At 39.2% G+C, this 19185-nt stretch overlaps 1 protein-coding gene across 4 annotated transcripts in view; it reads right to left on the reverse strand.

Moving 5' to 3' along the window:
* Positions 1 to 19185, reverse strand: part of ENTREP2 (endosomal transmembrane epsin interactor 2) — a 447469-nt gene that overhangs the window by 133457 nt on the left and 294827 nt on the right. The window contains exon 1 of one of the 4 annotated variants that reach the window (XM_087428835.1): positions 6323 to 6912. The exons of the other annotated variants lie outside the window; for them this stretch is intronic. Within the exon in view, the coding sequence (XP_087284961.1) occupies positions 6323 to 6793 (471 nt within the window). The 5' untranslated portion in view covers positions 6794 to 6912. Of the gene's footprint in view, positions 1 to 6322; positions 6913 to 19185 lie in introns of those variants that run through there. 4 annotated transcript variants of the gene reach the window in all.

Consider the following 19185-nt stretch of genomic DNA (forward strand, 5'->3'; position numbering starts at 1 on the left):
CTGTGAACCTGGGACGCTGAAGTGAAGCACGCAGAACTCAACCACTATGCCATGGGGCCAGCGCCTCAAAGCAATTTTAAAAAGTTAGAGACCAGCAACAAAGAAGAATGCTTAAAAATTCAAATATTTGAAAAATTTTAAAAAATCACTCATTTGCAATTATAGATAAAAAATAAATCATAACAGACATTGGAAAATATTCAGAACTGAATATAACAAACATACTACATATTAGAACTTCTGGAATGTGAGTAAAGTTGTAAATAGAAGGAAATACATTGTCTTAAATGAATTAGAATTGAAAATCAATGAACTACTCAAGAAATAATAAAAAGAACCACTGAATAAACCCAAAGAAAGTAAAAGGAAAGGAAATAGAAAGTAATAAAATTATAAAAGGAAACAGTAAAGAAGAGCAATAAAACAAAATTTCTTGAAAATACTCTTAAAGTGAATAAAACTCCTGGCACAACCGGCTCTAGAAAAAAAGAGTGAAGGTAAAAATAATACTGAGTCTGCAAACGTAGATGTAAGGGAAGATGTAATACTATTATTTTTAAATCAAAGGAGAATACTAAGAACAACTTTATGTTAAAACATCAGGAAGTAGGTGAAAACACTTTCTAGAAAATACAAATGACCAAACTAATTTGTAAAGAAGATGAAACCTGAACATACTGTTTTTTTTTTTTAAAGATTTTATTTATTTTATTTTTCCCCCCAAAGCCCCAGTGGATAGTTGTGTGTCGTAGCTGCACATCCTTCTAGTTGCTGTATGTGGGACTCGGCCTCAGGATGAACGGAGAAGTGGTGCCTCGATGCGCACCCGGGATCCGAACCCGGGCCACCAGCATCGCAGCGCGCGCACTTAACCACCAAGCCACAGGGCCGGCCCTGAACATACTGTTAATGAAACAAAATCAGTTGTTAAAAATCTACCCACCAAAAACAACAGGCCCAGAGCCTTTCACAATAGGCCCTTGGTAGATTTCTTCCAAACCTTCAAAAACACTTAATCCTTAGTATGGGAAAAGAAAAGCTCTCCAGCTCATTTATGGCACTAGAATAATGTTTTCTATTTCCTGAACAATTCACTGCTAAAGTCATTAAGTGGAATAGAACAAGATGTGTGTGGGGAAGGGAGACTGAGAGGTGAGGGCCCCAGAGTAGGGTGTTGGAGCCCAAGCACTGTGAGGAGGATGCATGCCCAGAAGGGCAGTTCCTGTGGGATGTCTGCTCCCCAGTGGGGAGCAAAGGGCATCCCCATGTGGGAGGGTGTGGCAGCCAGGATAGGAGATTGGTTATTTACAGGGGGATTGATCAAATAAATAAATATTATATGGATAATAGGATCTGAGTTTCTCACTGTTGGAGAAGATAGATACAAATATAGAAGGGGAGAAAAACAGAATGAACACTGTGGTGTTATCAACATAATCTCATGGTTTTCAGTAGATGATAAGACAGACGGACAGACTTTCCTAACTGTCATCTAGAGGTCTAGAAGCAATGATACTTCTAGAACACATGAGCAAATCCTGCAACCTTGTTTCTAAATTCCAATCTCTACCAAAAGGAACCAGAGCTCTTTGGAGAAATGGCTAATTGCAGGTCTGGGGCAGGGAAAGTTCAAGATAGGGCTGAATGATCTTTTTGGGCCAGGTAGTAAGGAAGTGCCCCCAAAACGATGGGGGCATGTTGAAGACACAAAAACCAGCTTTAAAATGCTCCTACTGGCCAAATCAAGGACAAATGGACTATCAAAATAATGATAGTAAAAGATTACAACCCATGAGTCTACACAGATAAAAATAGGTGAATAAATTGAAAATTTAGTGAGGAATACAATATTTACAAAGTCTCAAATTATCTCCATACAAGTTACTTGTTTATTACAAAGGGCAAGGGAAAATATCACAGTGAACAGGAATAGCAGAAAATCACCTTAACCAAAGTGATCAAAGTTATACAGTAACAGGACAAACGGAAATTTTGTGCCACTGACAGGATTCAATAAGAAAAACACAGCATCACTTCTGTGATATTCCTGCCAGATGCATAACTTGAATCTGATCAAGAAACAGCAGGCAAACCCCAACTGGGGGATCTTCTACAAAATAATAAGCCTGTATTCCTCAAGTGTCAAGATCATGAAAGTCAAGGAAGGACTGAGGAACTCCCTGCAGACTGAAGGAGACTAAAGAAACATGATAACCAAATGCACTCATATAGTTCAAGGAGAAAAAAAATTCCTTGCACCGTGCTTGCAGTTTTTCTGTAAGTCTGATATTGTTTCTAAATAAACAAATAGACAGTACAATATAGGAAAATTACGAATTCCCCTTATGACCAAAGATACAAAATTTATAAATTTTTAGCAAATAAAAAAATACGTATTTTTTTAAATGCATCCTCAAAAAGAAGTGTTTGTCCCAGGAATGCAAGAATGGTTAGATATCAGATAAACATATCAGTGTTATTACACTAAACTATACCTAAAACTATAAACTATACCAAATTTACTGAGTAAAAATAAAAATTTAATCACAGTAAATGATTAATAAAGGGCATGTTACAAATTTAAAAAGCCATTCATAATTTTTCTAAACATCTCTAAGCAAGTTATGAACAGCAGGGCAATTAAATAACCCAATTAAAGGTATTTTTGGGGAAAAAAATTAACAGCAAACAACACAATGCCAAACATTAAAAATTATTCCCTTTAAAATCAGGAACAAGGAATCAGGAACATTCTTGAGGGCTGCTGTCGCCACTTTTTTCCAATAATGTATTGCAGTTCCAGCCAGTGCAAAAAAGATAAGACTAAAGTAAAAGGTATAAGAATTGAAAAAGCAGAAAAAAAACCTTATATTATGATGCTACAGAATTATAACAGCATGTTATCAGCAAATGGATAGCAAATAAACCAATTCTGTCCTAGCCATAAATTTATTTATAAGACATTGCTATATAACAGAGCTTATTATAAATCAGGGTGGAAAAGATAAACTATGAAAAATGGGTGCTAGGTAATCCATATAGGAAAAATACGAAAATTATATCCATACCCCACATCATACACAAAAACAGATTAAAAACATAAATATGAAAGTCAAAATTTTGAACACTTATACTAGAAAATATTAGAAAATATCTTTACAATATTAGGATTAGGGAGAATTTTTTAAAGCACTACACAAAAAAACATAGCCCTTAAAACACTGATGATTTTGACATATTAAAATCAAATCTGTAAGACAAAAAAGAAAAAGTGAAAATGTGAGAAGGTATTTGCATTAGATATAGCAGGTAATGATTACCATGCAGAACATATAAAGAAATCTTACAAATCGATAAAAACAGAAAAAGTCTAAAAGTCTAACATATAAAAACTGATGGCAAAAAAAAAAAAAGCAAAAGATGCTTAATGTCACTAGTAAGCAAGAGGTGCAAGTTAATACTACAATAAATTATCACTACATACCCAGAGAATGACTGGAAAGGCCAAATTATCATAAGATCTACAGAGCTGAATCTCAAAAACAATGGTGAGTGAAAACAGCAAGTTGCAAAAGGATACGGTATACTACTACTTATATAAGTTATAAAAGCTCAGAAACCACTACTCTATATTGTTCAGGTACACAGTAAAAGTTATTAAATCATACAATAGCACGATATTCACAAACTTTCGACATCTCTGGTAAGGGTGAGAAGAAAAGATAAGGGCAAGATCTGGTCTGTAATGTTTTATATTTTAAAATCTAAAACAAAGTAATAATTCATTGATGGTAAATTGTTAACATCTTTATGAGAAAAGTGTGGCAGAAGATATTTGCCTCAGATGTAACTGATAATGGGTGCGGGGTACTGATAACTTTCACCATACAGATGCAAAAAAGGCCAGTATTAGAACACACCAGAGGGAAAAGCAGTCAGTGAGGTAAGGGGACCAGTAAGCAGGATGCTTAGCCAGAAGGTAATTTATATGTGGAAATAAAAAGCAAACCAGAAACACATTCAAAGACACACTATACTCCAGTGATAAAATAAATGCAAATTTCAATTCAACAGAATGACGTAAAACCCAGTAACCTATCACATTCCTCCATGGACCACACACCCACCACAGACTCTTCTAGATGACATCTAGTCCAGTGTTGACCAAGTCCACACTTCTTTTCTGAGCTAAAGTATTTACCTCATTTCATGGTTAATTTGCAGTACCTGCCCCCCAAACAATTATACTTACTCACCCACTGAATAATTATTTGTTGAAACTCTGTATATAAACAGCATTTTGCCAGAGGCTGTGGAAGAATACGAGAAAAGACAATAAGCTCTTTTCTTTGGGCTCATTTAATCCATATAACAAACTATCATATAGTTATTATTTTTCCCATTTTACAGATAAAGAAATTGAGATTCAAAGAGCTTAAAACCTACCCCAAATCACCATGCTGACATAGCCATATTTCTGAGCCATAATTCAGTTTGTCAGACAACCCCAAAAACCGTATCCTATTCACTGTACTACAAGGACCTCTCAAAGCCCAGGGGAGATCGTCCTCTAACTTTCCTGCTCTTACTATTTTATGTGGGCTATACTCACCATATATCATGAGTTATGTTTCCCCATTAACCCATACAATAGAGGCAGACTAGAAGAATATTGTCATAATTTTTGAACCAGTAATTCCAATTGTAGGAATGATTTACAACAACATAATGAAAGAAATCCTTTAACAAAATTAACTACTCCAGATCAAGGAGAATAAAAAATTAAAAAAAATTTTAAGAAACAAAGTAACACCTAAAATCCTCCACAGCAGGCACTGTGCCAAGAACTTTACATATACTTCCATATCTAATAATCACAGTACTACACATAATACAGGCATCATCAGCCCATTTTACAGGTGAGGAAACGTCTGTATGCAAGTTAAGTAACCCGCCTAAATTCATACAGCTAGTTACGTGGGGCCAGGGTCTGAACCCAGGTGGTCTCATTCCCAAGTAGGCATGATTAATCAATAAAAGTTTTCTCAACTTTTTTATAACCCAAAGTAAGAAATATATTTTACATCATGATCCAATATGCACACACACACATATAAAAGGTAACTTCTATAAAACACTATTTAGCTTAATAATACATAGCAAAAATCATTTTTTTTAAGACGCTGGTTTTGAATCCTGAAACTAATTTCTCATGACTCACAATTTAAAAGATGCAGAATGCTTAACTACCTCAAAGATATAGTATTTATTATAACTATAGTAGAAAAAAACCTAAATGGAAATAAACAGTCAGCCACAGAGCTGAGTAGTAATTATGAATGTAAAAAAATTGTTATTCAGAGAAAATGCCATACATTGCTTAGAACAAGGCATAATGCTTATATATACGTATAAAGTACATAAATATAAAATAGCTATGCTAAGATAAAAAAGAATATAGGCAATTACATCTTTATTTTTAATTTATAAAGACTTTTATTTTTCTTTACAAACTGGGGTAGTTGGTAGTTAAGAGGCCAGATAATAGCCACTTCGCTTTTATTCTCTAGACACCAAAGCAATTTACTGATGTGTTCTTTCTTAAATATCTGTTCCAGATCATGGTACAAAGTTTTCCAATTAGTTTTATAAAGCTAGCAAAATTTTTATACCAAAAAATACAGTCAGTCAAACAAATCAAAACAAAATGAATCCTCCCCTAATATTTTTATAAGTGAAAATTTGGAACCAAATAATTTACAATATGAACAAAAGTTTGCAAACACATCGTAAAGCTACACACATTTAAGCGTTAGAGAAATATGCTCCCCCTCCCCAACTCTCAGGGCTCCGCACTGTGCCTCTGACCCTTCCCCCAGGAGTCCCCGTGAATCTATTTCAGATTTCAAGAGGAGGGGGCTGGGCCACAGGTCCCAGGCCTGGCCCTGGCCTCCTCATCTGCCAGAGCCTCACAGTACTGCGCTGGCCAGTCCCTGGGGTCTTGATTATGGACTTTGGCCACAAACTTAAGAACTTTCATCTTGCTGGTCTCCAGGTTGGTTCGCGGGCCCCACTGGAACTCATAGTCCACAGGATCAGTGTGGGGTATCCGCCGGTACTCCAGGTAACGCTGCCGCACAAAGTCTTCAGTAATGAGTTTCTTTGGGTCCCCAAAAATCAAATGCTTCTTTGTGGGGTACACCCCTAGACGACGCAGGAAGTCCCAGACCTCGGTCTCCTTGATGGTGTTGCCCTTCATGAAGATGAGCCCCAGCACAATCATCAGCAGGCCGGTGGTGGGCGTGCCCTGGTCGCCTCTCACCTCGGCATCCTCCTCCACGGGTTCCAGCGTGTTGATGAGGATGTAGGAGTTGCTCTTGGGTTCCAGCTCCACCAGCTTGTACCCGAAGACGTACTCGAGGCGCTGCGCGGCCAGTTTCAGGAGGTCCGCGAAGATGTCCTTGTAGTCCCCGACGACGTGCTTCAGGATGTCCGTCCGCTTGATCGGGATCTTCTTCTGGTCCTTAATCAGCAGGAACTGCACCAGCTCGGCCACCTTCAACTCCAGCTGCTTCTGCGAGCGGGGCCCCACCGCGGGGGAGGCCTCGGCCCCGCGGGCGCCCTGCGACGAGGTGCTGCGGGCTTCCTGCGAGCCGCCCGCCCCGCGGGAGGTGCTCGGGGCCTCCTCGGCGACGCCGCCTCTCGGGGCCCGGCCGTCTCCGCCGCGGCCCCCGTCCCTCACCCTCTCGGCCTGGGCGCTGGGGCGGCCCCGGCTCCTCGGTTTCTGCAGCATGTCACCGGCGGCGGGAGCCTGGCGCCAGCGCCGACTCCGCAGGCGGGGCGCTCGCCCTAACGGACGGCGGCGGCGGGAGAACAGTGCACTGGGGGGATTGTGGGTCCGCGCGCGGCACGTCGGGGCGGCCCTGGGCGGGGCCGGAGGGGGCGCGCGCTGCGTCACGGAGGCTGCGCGCTGCGTCACGGAGGCTACGCGTTGCGTCGGGGAGTGGGCCGGCCGCCGCGCGTTGGCGGAAAGCAGTAGGGGTGTCTGCGCAGTCCTGTGGGTCACGTTAGATTAAAGGTGGCGTCCTTACTAAACCCTACAAATGGAGAACAGGAGCCAAAACTCCTAAATGAGTGTGCGGCTGAGTTCAGGACCGCACAGGCTCAGGCAGGTACTATAGAAAGTGAGTGTTAAAGAGGTTTAAAATCGGGAATATTTTTAGATGGAGGGAACTCAGGATGAATTGTGGGAGAAAAAAGGTGAAGAGGAAGGTGAGAGCGTGAAAGTGAAGCAGAATCATTTCTTTCTGCACAAAACTGGACATAAAAAGAGTGAAAGACCTGGAGGACTCCTAGTTGGCTTTGCCTTCGCTACTCCCTCCCCTCCCTTAAATTTAAGCTCTTAAGCATTTACCACCAGTTACTTTCTCTAATGCCTCTAAGTGACCATTAAAAACGAATGTGGTAAAGGGAGAGCTTGCCTTGCAAGCAGGACTTTTCCCATCTTTTCACTCTTTCAGTATTTCTATTCTATGCATTAAACTCCATCAGTTAGACAACTACAACAAAACCGCCACATAAAGAACGCTTCAGTGAGGGGTTTTTGCTTGGTCAAATGATTCTGTCTTTGGAAAGCACACGCTCATGTAAACTGCCTTTGGGCCCACAACTACGATTGTAGCAGAAATGGGTAAGAAGAATGCTACAAACAGAAATGTGCTCTCTCAAGAGATTACCATTTAATTTTGGGCATCACTGATCAAGAATTGCAATAATGTGAATCTCTTAAATTTCTTAATTCTTAATATATCAGCCTTAGGGCTCAATGAGAAAGAAAGGAGAACCCAGGAGTATCATCCCTCATAATCTGTGATGTGTGCACTTTGTATATATATTTTTAATTGTGCAACTCTAATAGCCAACATGAGTCATTTCATTAACTCAAACCATCTGCAATCTGCTGCCACTATTTTTACAGATTTTAGCAAATGTGTTGCTTTTCTATTTACTGACTTGTAAAGAAGAAACTGAATTTCCCTCTTTGTCTTTTTAAAGCTACCCAGAAAGTGGGTAAACTCTTCAAAGAACCAAATCAAATTGAGTTCCTCTTTAATGCAAATATATTCAAAGGAAGCAATTCAAAACACATTATTTGAATAATAGCACCAAAACACAATCTTATTAAAATTTCATTAAATGTTAGTAGCATAAAATTTTTGTTTGTAATTCAATATGAAAATGCAATCTGATAATGGCCCTGACTGCAATACTAAATGTAAAATGATATGCCGTGTTGTGATGCAAGTATGCTAAAATCTGGTAAACTATGAGTAATAACTTTCTGTTCCACACAAGATCTAACAATAAATCCCCAAGCATCAATCTTAGTGACTGAAGCCTAATAAGAAAAACAAATATATCATGGAGGCATTCATTTTTTTACAATAAGAAAATTCATCTGCTTCAGTTTCCTTGCAAATTAAAATTTGGACTCAAGTTCAAAGAAACCTCCTGTGATCAAGAATTCTGCAAAAAGTCCCTCCAGAAAGATAATGTTGAACCCCGAGTAAAAAAAAAACTCAGCAACCAAGAGATAACAAAAATGGAAAATAAGATGAAAGCCATTGTCAACAGTTGGGCTGGTTTTTCAGTGTTTTTTCTTGCTAAGGTATTCACTTAAATTACCAAGTAGCCCCACAGGTCAAGCTACCCCTGTGACTGACTGTGTGAAAATCAGCAGTGTCCATCAGCTGCATCTTTTACCCAGATAGCAGATTGTCATACTCAAAATGGGTGAGAAAAGATACCAGTTTTACGTATTGAAACACCTCTCTCTGCTGTGTCCAGAAGAATGCAGGTGAGAAAATACAGACATAAAATAACAGTATTAGAATGAAGTTTAGGCATTGCATGGAGAAGTCACCCAGACCCACCTCCACCTTAGATTGACACAGGAAGCCATGGAGTTTGGGGAAAAATTGTGATGATGGTGGTAATAATAACACTAACAATAATAAATATAAACAACAGCTACTGATTATTTCAAAGGTAAGTGGGTCAGACCCTATTCTAAGTGGTCTTCATGTATTACTTCATTTAATCCCACAACAACCCTATGAGGCCTGTGCATTTACTGTTTCTCTTCTCATAAATGAAGAAACTGAGGCACAGAGAAGAAGGTTAACTGTTTTGAGGTCCTACAGCAAGTAAGTGGTAGATCTGACCTGAACTAAGGCAGTCTGCCTCCAGAGACCGCTCCTAACCATCTGCTGATTGCAGAGAGAACATAGATATGGTGTCCTTGAAAAGGTAAAGATCTGGGAGTCAGATGGACCTATATTAGAAACCTGTATGACATCCAGAAAGCTACTGACACTGCTTTCTGTTTCCAAGATTACTCATCCAGGCTTCAGGGGACTAAGTGAGATAGGTTTGCCAAGTCCTAGCACAGGGCTGGGACAGGGTAGTTGATAACCATGTGCTTCTTTCCAGGGGGTTTATGTTAAGGAAAATACTTGAGGACTATACAAAGCTGTATGTAGAAAGATGTTTACTGCAGTAAAACACAAGTACACACAAAAATCAGAAAAAAGTCTGGAAAGAAATATATCAAGATGCTATTAAAGTTATTTTCTTTCAAAAATGAAATCTTTCTTGGGAGATAAATGAAAAATATATTCTCAAGGAATTTTAACTTCACAGTGAAACCATGCTATAGCAGTTATACAATTCAAGTTTTCAGTAAATTCAGTGTGATCTGAATATGACTTTCGTGACTTTTTTTTCAGCCAGTGAAGTAATAAAGACAAGTGGCTAAAAAAAGAAAAACATTTTCAAACACTTTATGTTAATGACCTTAATACTTTTATTGCTAGACCCAAAAGAAAAAAAAATAATAATTCTTTGAGGCAAAAGCTAAGCTAGCTAAGATTTCAGATGCAGTGAACAAAGAAATGCCTACCACCAATTGCTCTTTAGATGTCTCTCAGTAATTAATTGCTTTATTTCATCTCCTTGGTAGCAAATGCCTGCCAAGCAGCTCTAATCATCTTTATCTTCTACTGGATTCTCCTCTTCATTCACTGACATTTCTTGCAGAACCAGAGACAGGTTTTAAATTTTCCGACAGCAACCTAGCGCAAAAAGCAAGTAAGGTCGTTGCGGGAAGAAAAGCAATGATAAAAGCATGCAGCCACCATATATGAGCAGCTTTGCTGCCTTTTCCAGTGGAAGAATGTGGGACAGTGTGCAGCATGTGAGCAAAGTAGTTGGTGGGGGGCGCGGGATACTATTTTGGTGGGTAGATAGCAGGAAAAACAGTCCAGATATTTTAATGCTTGCAATAAAATCCCTTGTGTCCACTCATACATAACAAAGATGCATCCTGGTTAAATTATGTGATAGGACTACCTAATAACACTTAGTCTCTCATGAAAGAATACTTTGATTAAATGGCAACAGAGCTTTCCTTGGCTGGTGGAAAAGGGGTGGAGAGGTGGGGCTTGAGGAGATAGCTCTTTCCAAGCATTGTAGCCATTTGGTCCAGAAGCCTCTTCTTAGACTCTCTTTTCAAGAAATATAAGTCTTCCGTTACCCAGGGCCTTTTACTTATGAAAATCATTAAGGCCTATTAAGTTATAAAATTACCAACACATAACGTCTCTGTAGTGGCCAGTGTGTTTCTTTTTATTTGCTTGTTTTTGCCCCTTGTTCTGCATCCTTTTCCTTTAGGAACTGCCTCTTTCCATCTCTGGGAGACCTTAGTAAGGCTCTGCCTTCTTTTCCTGGGTGCACGTGATTCAGGCCAGCCACAGTGACCGGTTCGGAAGTCCAATCGTCATCCTTTCAGGAGTTCTTAGAGGTTCTCTTTCCTCTGAGCGAACAAGCTGAAGGGTGATATGAGCCTAGCCACCTTCGCCTTTGCTTGGGAATAACCTGTCTCACGGTGAAGCCAACTCAAACGAGCTCTAAGAGATGGGGATACAGTCCTAATGCTTTCATCTGAATCCCTGGATCCTGAGTTCAAGGTAGAACTCCTGGGGATAACTAGTTACTGGAGCAAGTAAAATCTCCTTTTGCTTTATCTGCTGGAAGTTGTTTTCTCTCACTTGAAACTGCACAAATTCTAGCTAAACAGTATTCAAACCCATTATGCAGGGGAAAAGAGGGTACGAAGGAATGAGATTATTTCAAAGGAATGGAGCTAGATGAGGTTAATATTACCTATAAGGATATTTGAATGTAATGAGAGGTGATCTGAATCCAATTTGACATTTTTGTTATGTTTCTTGGCAGTGTTCTGTGGTTGAGAAGTTTACGATTTTAGTTGCAGGCAATAAGGGCAAGAAAGAGATCGTGACAGATTGTTTTTCCATATAGAATGTACATATGATCTAATGTAGTGATCTACCTCTGCAGAAAGGAGTTTCAGACAACCTAGAACACACTTTAAAGCATCTCTTATTCTAGAGTAGCTGTGTTCTCCATGTTTGATCCAAAGCATCTCCCCACTGGCCACACCATGCAAGAAGACAGAAACCTCATTCTTTCCTTCTAGACTTCACTTTAGCCTAACGCAGAGGTACCCTCACAGGGCAAGGGCACCAAGAAGGAGAACAGACAATGCTAATACCCAGAGAGGGACAAGGCAGACAGTTTTTGAGAAAACTGAGCAAATTGAAAGGGATAAGAATAAAAGAAAAGAATCAGAGAAAAATATGAAAATACTGAAGGCAGACAGTTTTTGAGAAAACTGAGCAAATTGAAAGGGATAAGAATAAAAAAAAGAATCAGAGAAAATATGAAAATACCGAAGGCAGACAAGAAAGAGCCCACATAGGCATAACTGGTGGTCCTGAGGGACACAAAAATTATAAACACAAAAATAGAAATAATAATCAGAGGTACACTAGAGGTGGCTGTAGGAATCCTGGGGAGATGGTGGGTTTGCACAGGTCCTGTGTCTCTGATCCTCCCTCCTTTCTAGTTCCTTCCCTGGGACTCAATCAACAACCAGAGCAGGCATGCTTTCAGAGCTGGAGAGTAGTCAGAGGGCATGTGTTCTCCAAAACCTGCAGAGGAGAGAGCCAGTACAGGGCTTCCTCTTTGAGATGCAAGTGAGAGCTCAGGTACCTGATAAGCAGAAGGTCTTCCTCTTCCCAAGCCCTGAGAAGACCCAGGATCACGTGTACTTGTAGGTTCTCAGCTGGCAGAAGCCTGTGTCTCTCTTCTGAGAGAGCCCACAGCTATCTTCTTTCTGAGGACTGTTCTCTAAGAGCCTGACCCAGGCTGCTGACTAATTGCCCTCGAGGGGAGCCTCACAGGCAGGTCAGATGCTGCCAGGTCTTGAGGTTGGGAGAGGCAGCAGTTTGCCCCCTGTGAGGCCTGGGCTCCAAGAGGCCTGAGCAGATATGTAAACTGCGTGTCCTTTGCTTCACTGTGGACCGTAAAAGCAAAGTCTGCTGTGCGAGAAACTGCTGGGTCTCTCTCAGCTTGCCAGCCTAACACTTTACCAGCGACTCCAACAGCATGATTGTTAGAGGAAAGGAAGAAGTGCAAAACTCTGCACAGGTGAAATAAGGAAAATTACAACTCATTAAAGATGATCCAGGAACTTGAAGAAGCAATAAAGTTGACAGACCTTTAGCTACAATGACCAAGAGAGAACACTTAAATTGACATAATCAGGAATGAAGGAGGGGACATCACTACCAACCTTACAAAAATGGATAAGTTTATAAGGGATTACTATGAGCAATAAACAAGTGTATGCCAACAAATTAGATAAATTAGATGAAATGGAAAAGTTCCTAAAAACACACATGAAATTTATTAAAGAAGAAATAGAAAATATAAATAGGCCTACAACAAAGAAAGAGATTGAATTAGTACTTTTATAACTTCCCACAAAGAAAAGCCCCAGTCCAGATGGTTTCACTGGTGAACTCTACCAAACATTTAAAGAAGAATTAAGAACAGCTCTTTACAAACTCTTCCAGAAAGTTGAAGATGGACCAATTACCAACTCATTCTGAGTCCAATATTATCTTGATACCAAAACCAGACAACTACATCACAAGAAAACTACAACATCCCTTATGAATATAGATGCAAAAATCCTTATCAAAATAGTAGCAAACCAAATCTAACAATGTATAAAAAGGATTGTATACCATGAACAAATGGGATGTATCCTAGGAATGCAAAGTTGGCTTAACATCAGAAAATCAATTAATGTTAAACAGTGTATTAAGAAAATAAAGAGGGGCCAACCCGGTGGCGCAGGCAGTTGAGTGTGCGTGCTCCGCTGCGGCAGGCCAGGGTTCGCCGGTTCGGATCCCGGGTGCACACCAACACACCACTTGTCAAGCCATGCTGTGGCGGCATCCCATATAAAGTGGAAGAAGATGGGCATGGATGTTAGCCCAGCCCCAGTCTTCCTCAGCAAAAAGAGGAGGATTGGCAGATATTAGCTCAGGGCCGATCTTCCTCACACACACAAAAAAACCCCACATGATCGCTTCATGTAAAATGCAGTAAAAACATTGACAAAAATCCAACACTCTTTCATTTCCCTCCTTTTAAAGGCAGAATAATATTCCATTGTACGGACAGACCGCAGGTGGTCTGTCCATTCATCCATAGATGGACACAGGTTGCTTCCACCCCTTGTCTAATGTGAATAATGCTGCTGTGAACATGAGTATGCAGTCAAAACTCTGAATTTCATATTATGGCTTGACTTAACATGCAATCCCTCATCGTCCCTGGCTTTCTTAGTCCAATGGTTTGATTCATTTAAGGATACAAGAAACCTGGAATCATCTCAGCTGTTGCTGCTGCACAGTTTATGCTTTTAACAATTCTTTAACATTTCTATGAGGCCTTTGCTGAGGGAGCTAAACATTAGATAATTTAAGGTATTATGGTTTCGGAATTAAGGCCACTTTCTTTCCCCCCCGGAAGATCATCTGTTTTATCTCCACTTGACTTTCTTAAAGTGCTGGAACTGTTTTTTGATTGAATGTATTTTTTTCTTTGACATTTATACAACTGAAGGTGGAAAAACAAATCCAACACTCTTGCATGATAAAAACACAGCAAACTAGGATTAGAAGGAAACTTCCTCAGTGTAATAAAGGGCATCTACAAAAAACTATAGCTAATATCATACTTAATGGTGAAAGAGTAATGTTCTCATGCTAAGATCAGGAACAAGGAAAGGGTGTCCATTCTCACTACTTCTGTTCAACATTGTACTGCAGGTTCTAGCCAGAGCAGTTAGGCAAAAAAATGAAATAAAAGGCATATAGATTGGAAAGGAAGAATTAAAACTATGCCTTCGCAGATGATGTGATCTTGCATATAGAAGATCCCAAGGAATCCACTAACTAATATTAGAACTAATAAACAAATTCAGCAAGATTGCAGGGTACAAGATCAATATCAAAAATCCATTGTATTTCTATACAATTGCCAACAAAAAATCTGAAAATGAAATTAAGAAAACAGTCCCATTCACAATCTCATTAAAAAGAACAAAACACTCAGGAATAAATTTAACAAAAGTGCAAAATTTATACTCTGAAAACTATAAAACAGTGAAAGAAATTAAAGAAGACCTAAATAAATAGAAAGACATCCTGTGTTCATGGATCAGAAGACAATATTGTTAAGATGTAGTATTGCCCAAATTGATCTACAGATTGAAGAAAATCCCTATCAAAATCCCAGCTGGATTTTTTACAGAAATTACAAACTGATCCGAAAATTCATGGGGAAAGTCAAAGGACCCAGAATAGCTAAGCCATTCGTGAAAAACAACAAAGTTCAACACTTCCTGATATCAAAACTTACTACAACACTACAGTAATCAAAGCAGTGTGGTTCTGGCACAGGCAAAGACATATTGTTATGGGCTTAATTGTGGCCCCCCCCCCCAGCAAGTTCATAAGTTTAAGTCCCAATTCTTAGTACCTCAGAATATGAGTGAATTTGCAGATAAGGTCTTTAAATAGATTAAGTTAAAATGAGGCCATTAGGGTGAGTCCTAATCCAATAAGACTGGTGCCCTTATAAGGACACCATGATGTGTGCACACAAAGAAAAGGCCATGTGAGGACATAGTGAAAAGGCAGCTGTCTGCAAGTCAAAGAGAGAGGCCTCAGGAGAAACCAGACTCACCAACACTGATCTTGGACTTCTAGCTTCCAGAATTGTGAGAAAACAAATTTCTGTTGTATAAGTCGCCCAGTCTGTGGTATTTTGTTATGGCAGCCCTAGTAAATTAATGCACAGATAGAGCAATAAAATAGAATTGAGAGTGCAGAAATAAATCCATACATCTATGGTCAACAAATTTTCAAAAAAGGGGCCAAGATAATTCAACAGGGTAACAATGGATGGTGCTGGAATAGTGGATATCCACGTGCAAAAGAATGAATTTGGACCCTGACCTCACACCATACGCAAAATTAACTCAAAGTGGATCACAGACCTAAATGTAAGAACTAAAACTATAAAACTCTTAGAATGAAACACAGGAGTAACTTTCCATGACCTTAGGTTAGGCAATGATCTCTTAGATAAGACACTAAAAGCACAAATGATAAACAAGAAGATTAATAAGCTGGACTTCCTCAAAGTTAAAATTTTATGTGTATCAAAGGGCTCAAGAAAATGAAAAGACAACCCATACGGTCTGGGAGAAATTATTTGTAAATCATGTATCTGATAAGGAATATATATGCAGAATATATAAACAACTCTTGCAACTTAATAATAAAATGACAAAAATCCAATTTTAAAAATGGGCAAAGGACTTGAATAGACGTGTCTCCAAAGATGTAAAAATGGCGCATAAACACAAAAAGATGTTCAACGTCATTAGTCATTAGGGAAATGCAAATCAAAACCATAATGATATACTACTTCACACTCACCAGAAAGGCTATAAACAAAAAGATAATATCAAGTATTGGCAAGGATGCAGAGAAACTGGAAACCTCATACATTGCTGTTGGGAATGTAAAATGGTATAGCTTCTGTGGAACAGTTTTGTGGCTCCTCAATAACTTATACAGAGAATTACTAAATGACCCAGTGGTTTCACTCCTAGGTATAGACTCAAAAGATTTGATAACAGGTGCTCAAACAAAAACTTGCATAAGAATGTTTACAACAGAACTGTTCACAATAGCAAAAAAGTACAAACAACCCAAATGTCCATTTAATGATGAATAGATAAATAAAATGTGGTATATCCATACAATGGGGTATTTTTCAGCTATAAAAAAGAATGAAGTACTAACACATGCTATAACGTGGATGAACTTTAAAAACATTAAATGTTTTTGTGTCTGAAAGAAGCCAGACACAAAAGACCATGTATTATATAATACTACTTCTATGTAATGTCCAGAATGGGCAAATCCATGGAGGCAAAAAGTAGATTAGTGGTTCCTAGGGCTGCGAGGAAGTCAGGAATGGGGAGTGACTGCTAAAGGGTATGAGATTTCTTTTTGGGGTGACTGAAAATGTCATAAAATTAGATGAGTATGGTTGCATAACTGTAAGTATGCTAAAAAAAAAACACACTGAATTGTACACTTTAAACAGGTGAGCTTTATGGTATGTTAATTATGTCTCAATAAACCTGTTTACAAAAGAAGAACTCAAAGAAGGCCAGCTGAAGAATCTCTAATAAGTTGCTCCTCCTGAGGTATAATGAGATGAAACAGAAAAGAAGACTAATAAAACAGTAAGGAGAACCATCAAATGGATGCAGGTAGGGTGCCCAGACTCAGGACAAACAACAACAAAAAGACTTTTTAATTAAAAAGTTAAACTAAAATGGAGGAGAGTCTACTGTTAAAATAATGATTTCCAGCAGTATTACAAAGCATGTTTGTTTATATTTTAGGCAATTAATGAATGTCTTTATGCTTCATGGTTCACGGAAAGCAGTTTCATCCCTCCTCTGCCACCAATTTCCTCTGGGTCCTAGAAGAAGGCCTTTCACGCCTCAGGTCTCAGCCTCCTCACCTGCAGAAAGGCAGGGCTGAATTAGGGAAACTCGTTCAGTTGTAAAATGCTATTAATATATGAAATAATTCTAAATAAAAAATCCTACACACGTGTTGGAAAGAAAATAGAAAACTTATCCTGAAAGTAACAAAGAAACGCCTGGCTCCTCGTTTCTTAGATGTCAGAATGCTGGAGCATCCTGAGTTTTCCACAGCACCTGCTGGTAAAACAATGCGTTTCCTAATGTGGCTCTATTTTTCTTTAAGTGACACAACTCTTTAAGGACAAATGGAGGTCTCCATTTAAAAATACTCTGCGGGGGCCGGCCCTGTGGCTTGGTGGTTAAGTGCGCGCGCTGCGATGCTGGTGGCCCGGGTTCGGATCCCGGGTGCGCATCGAGGCACCACTTCTCCGTCCATCCTGAGGCCGAGTCCCACATACAGCAACTAGAAGGATGTGCAGCTATGACATACGACTGTCTGCTGGGGCTTTGGGGGGAAAAAATAAAATAAATAAAATCTTTAAAAAAAAAAAATAAAAAAATAAAAATACTCTGCGGGAGTGAATCTTCAAGAGTAGCAAAATATCTTGAGGAAATGGGGACTCTGTTCCTGCTGCCTCCTGGCTTCCTGTAACAAGACGTCTGATAAAGGTAGGCTTCAGGGGCTGCAAAAACAGCCCTGGCCCAGGGATATTCTTGAGAGAAGGGCAAAATCAAAGATAAGTCATAAAATCAATTATGCATGCATTGTGACGCAATGCTTTCAAAACTATATCTCCCCACTTATGAGCTAATATCTCAAAGAGATCTACCATATTAAAATATACCAACCTATACTGTGAAAATTGCTTCTGAATTAATCATAGTGCAATATGTATAACTCAATCCAGGATACTCACTAAAAATGCAAAATGAGTTAACATCTGCAAAAGTATGTATGCAGCCAAAATGTGTAAGTATGTTTATGATATGTGATTTAAAACTAAATTCTTCTTCCTTGTTTTACAGGCACATTTTTGAATTCCACACACAACACTGAACTAAACGCAAGATCTACTGCAATAAAATAAATAAATAAATAAAACAACTCCCCTTTCCCCAAAAAAGCTGTTCAAACACATACAATGGATTAAGCCAGTCACACACAATGTCATGTACACATCTGCTGCTGATCTGGCCCAAATCTCCACATGGTCTCTCTTACCCTGATGCCATCTCTTTACAAAGCTGTTCCACTAACTGAATTGAATATAGCTCCCACAGTTTCTTACATATGAAACTGTGAACAATGAGATTATATACAAGAAATATATAAGGATCATGAAACAATAAAATCTAGAAAGATGAGAATGATTCAGGTGAGACCTGTCACGTCACTGACCATGGGGTTCAGTCCACTCCTTTGGCTGACCAGATTTCCAAGTGTACCTTCTGAAAGCTGCCCATTTGGTGGAAAAGGATAATCTTATTGTAAAATGATAACAATCATCATTTTTTCAATTAATATAGACAAGTGAATTTAATACTCCCCCCAAAATATTTTCAAAAACTATGAATTGATGTATCTTTTTCTACCTGAAGGGAACAAGAAGTCAGATGCTCTGTCCTTTATACACGGGCAACCCTATCCCTTACCTGGACTCTCTCTTGGTCACCTGGACACAAAGTAAAGGTGTTGCAGAAACACGTTAATTGCCTTTCTTAGTATGAAAACTGTTCAAATGAGTGAACTCTCACTTCTCTTCATTTCTCTAAGAGCATTAAAGACCTATCTCTACTCTAATTCCCTGAAAATGTGTAAATCATATACAGCATATGTGACAACCCTCCTGAGTAGAGAAGTTGACCAACCCATTTGTTACAAAGTCCCTAGTTCTCTAAGAGGGTACCCCCAGAAACTCGCTATTAAAGGAAACTTCAGTCCTCTACCCACCAATCCTTTCCTTGCATTTGCAGGAGATGTTTTGGCTGCTACGTAGAGCTGTCAGAAGCCTCGAACAGAGACAATAAGAAAGAATGGCATTCCAGGGAATAAACAAGTTTGATCTCAGCTGGACAAAGAAGGCACAAATAAGGCCTGGGGAAGGAAGAGGCCAAGAACAGGTCAGGTTCAGATGGAAGGGGCCCTGTAACCTCCAGGAAAAACAGCAAGCTTATAA

This window comes from Ceratotherium simum, chromosome 3 (genome assembly GCF_057802395.1).
Source record: "Ceratotherium simum simum isolate JZ-2026a chromosome 3, ASM5780239v1, whole genome shotgun sequence".
Classification (NCBI taxonomy): Eukaryota; Metazoa; Chordata; class Mammalia; order Perissodactyla; family Rhinocerotidae; genus Ceratotherium; species Ceratotherium simum.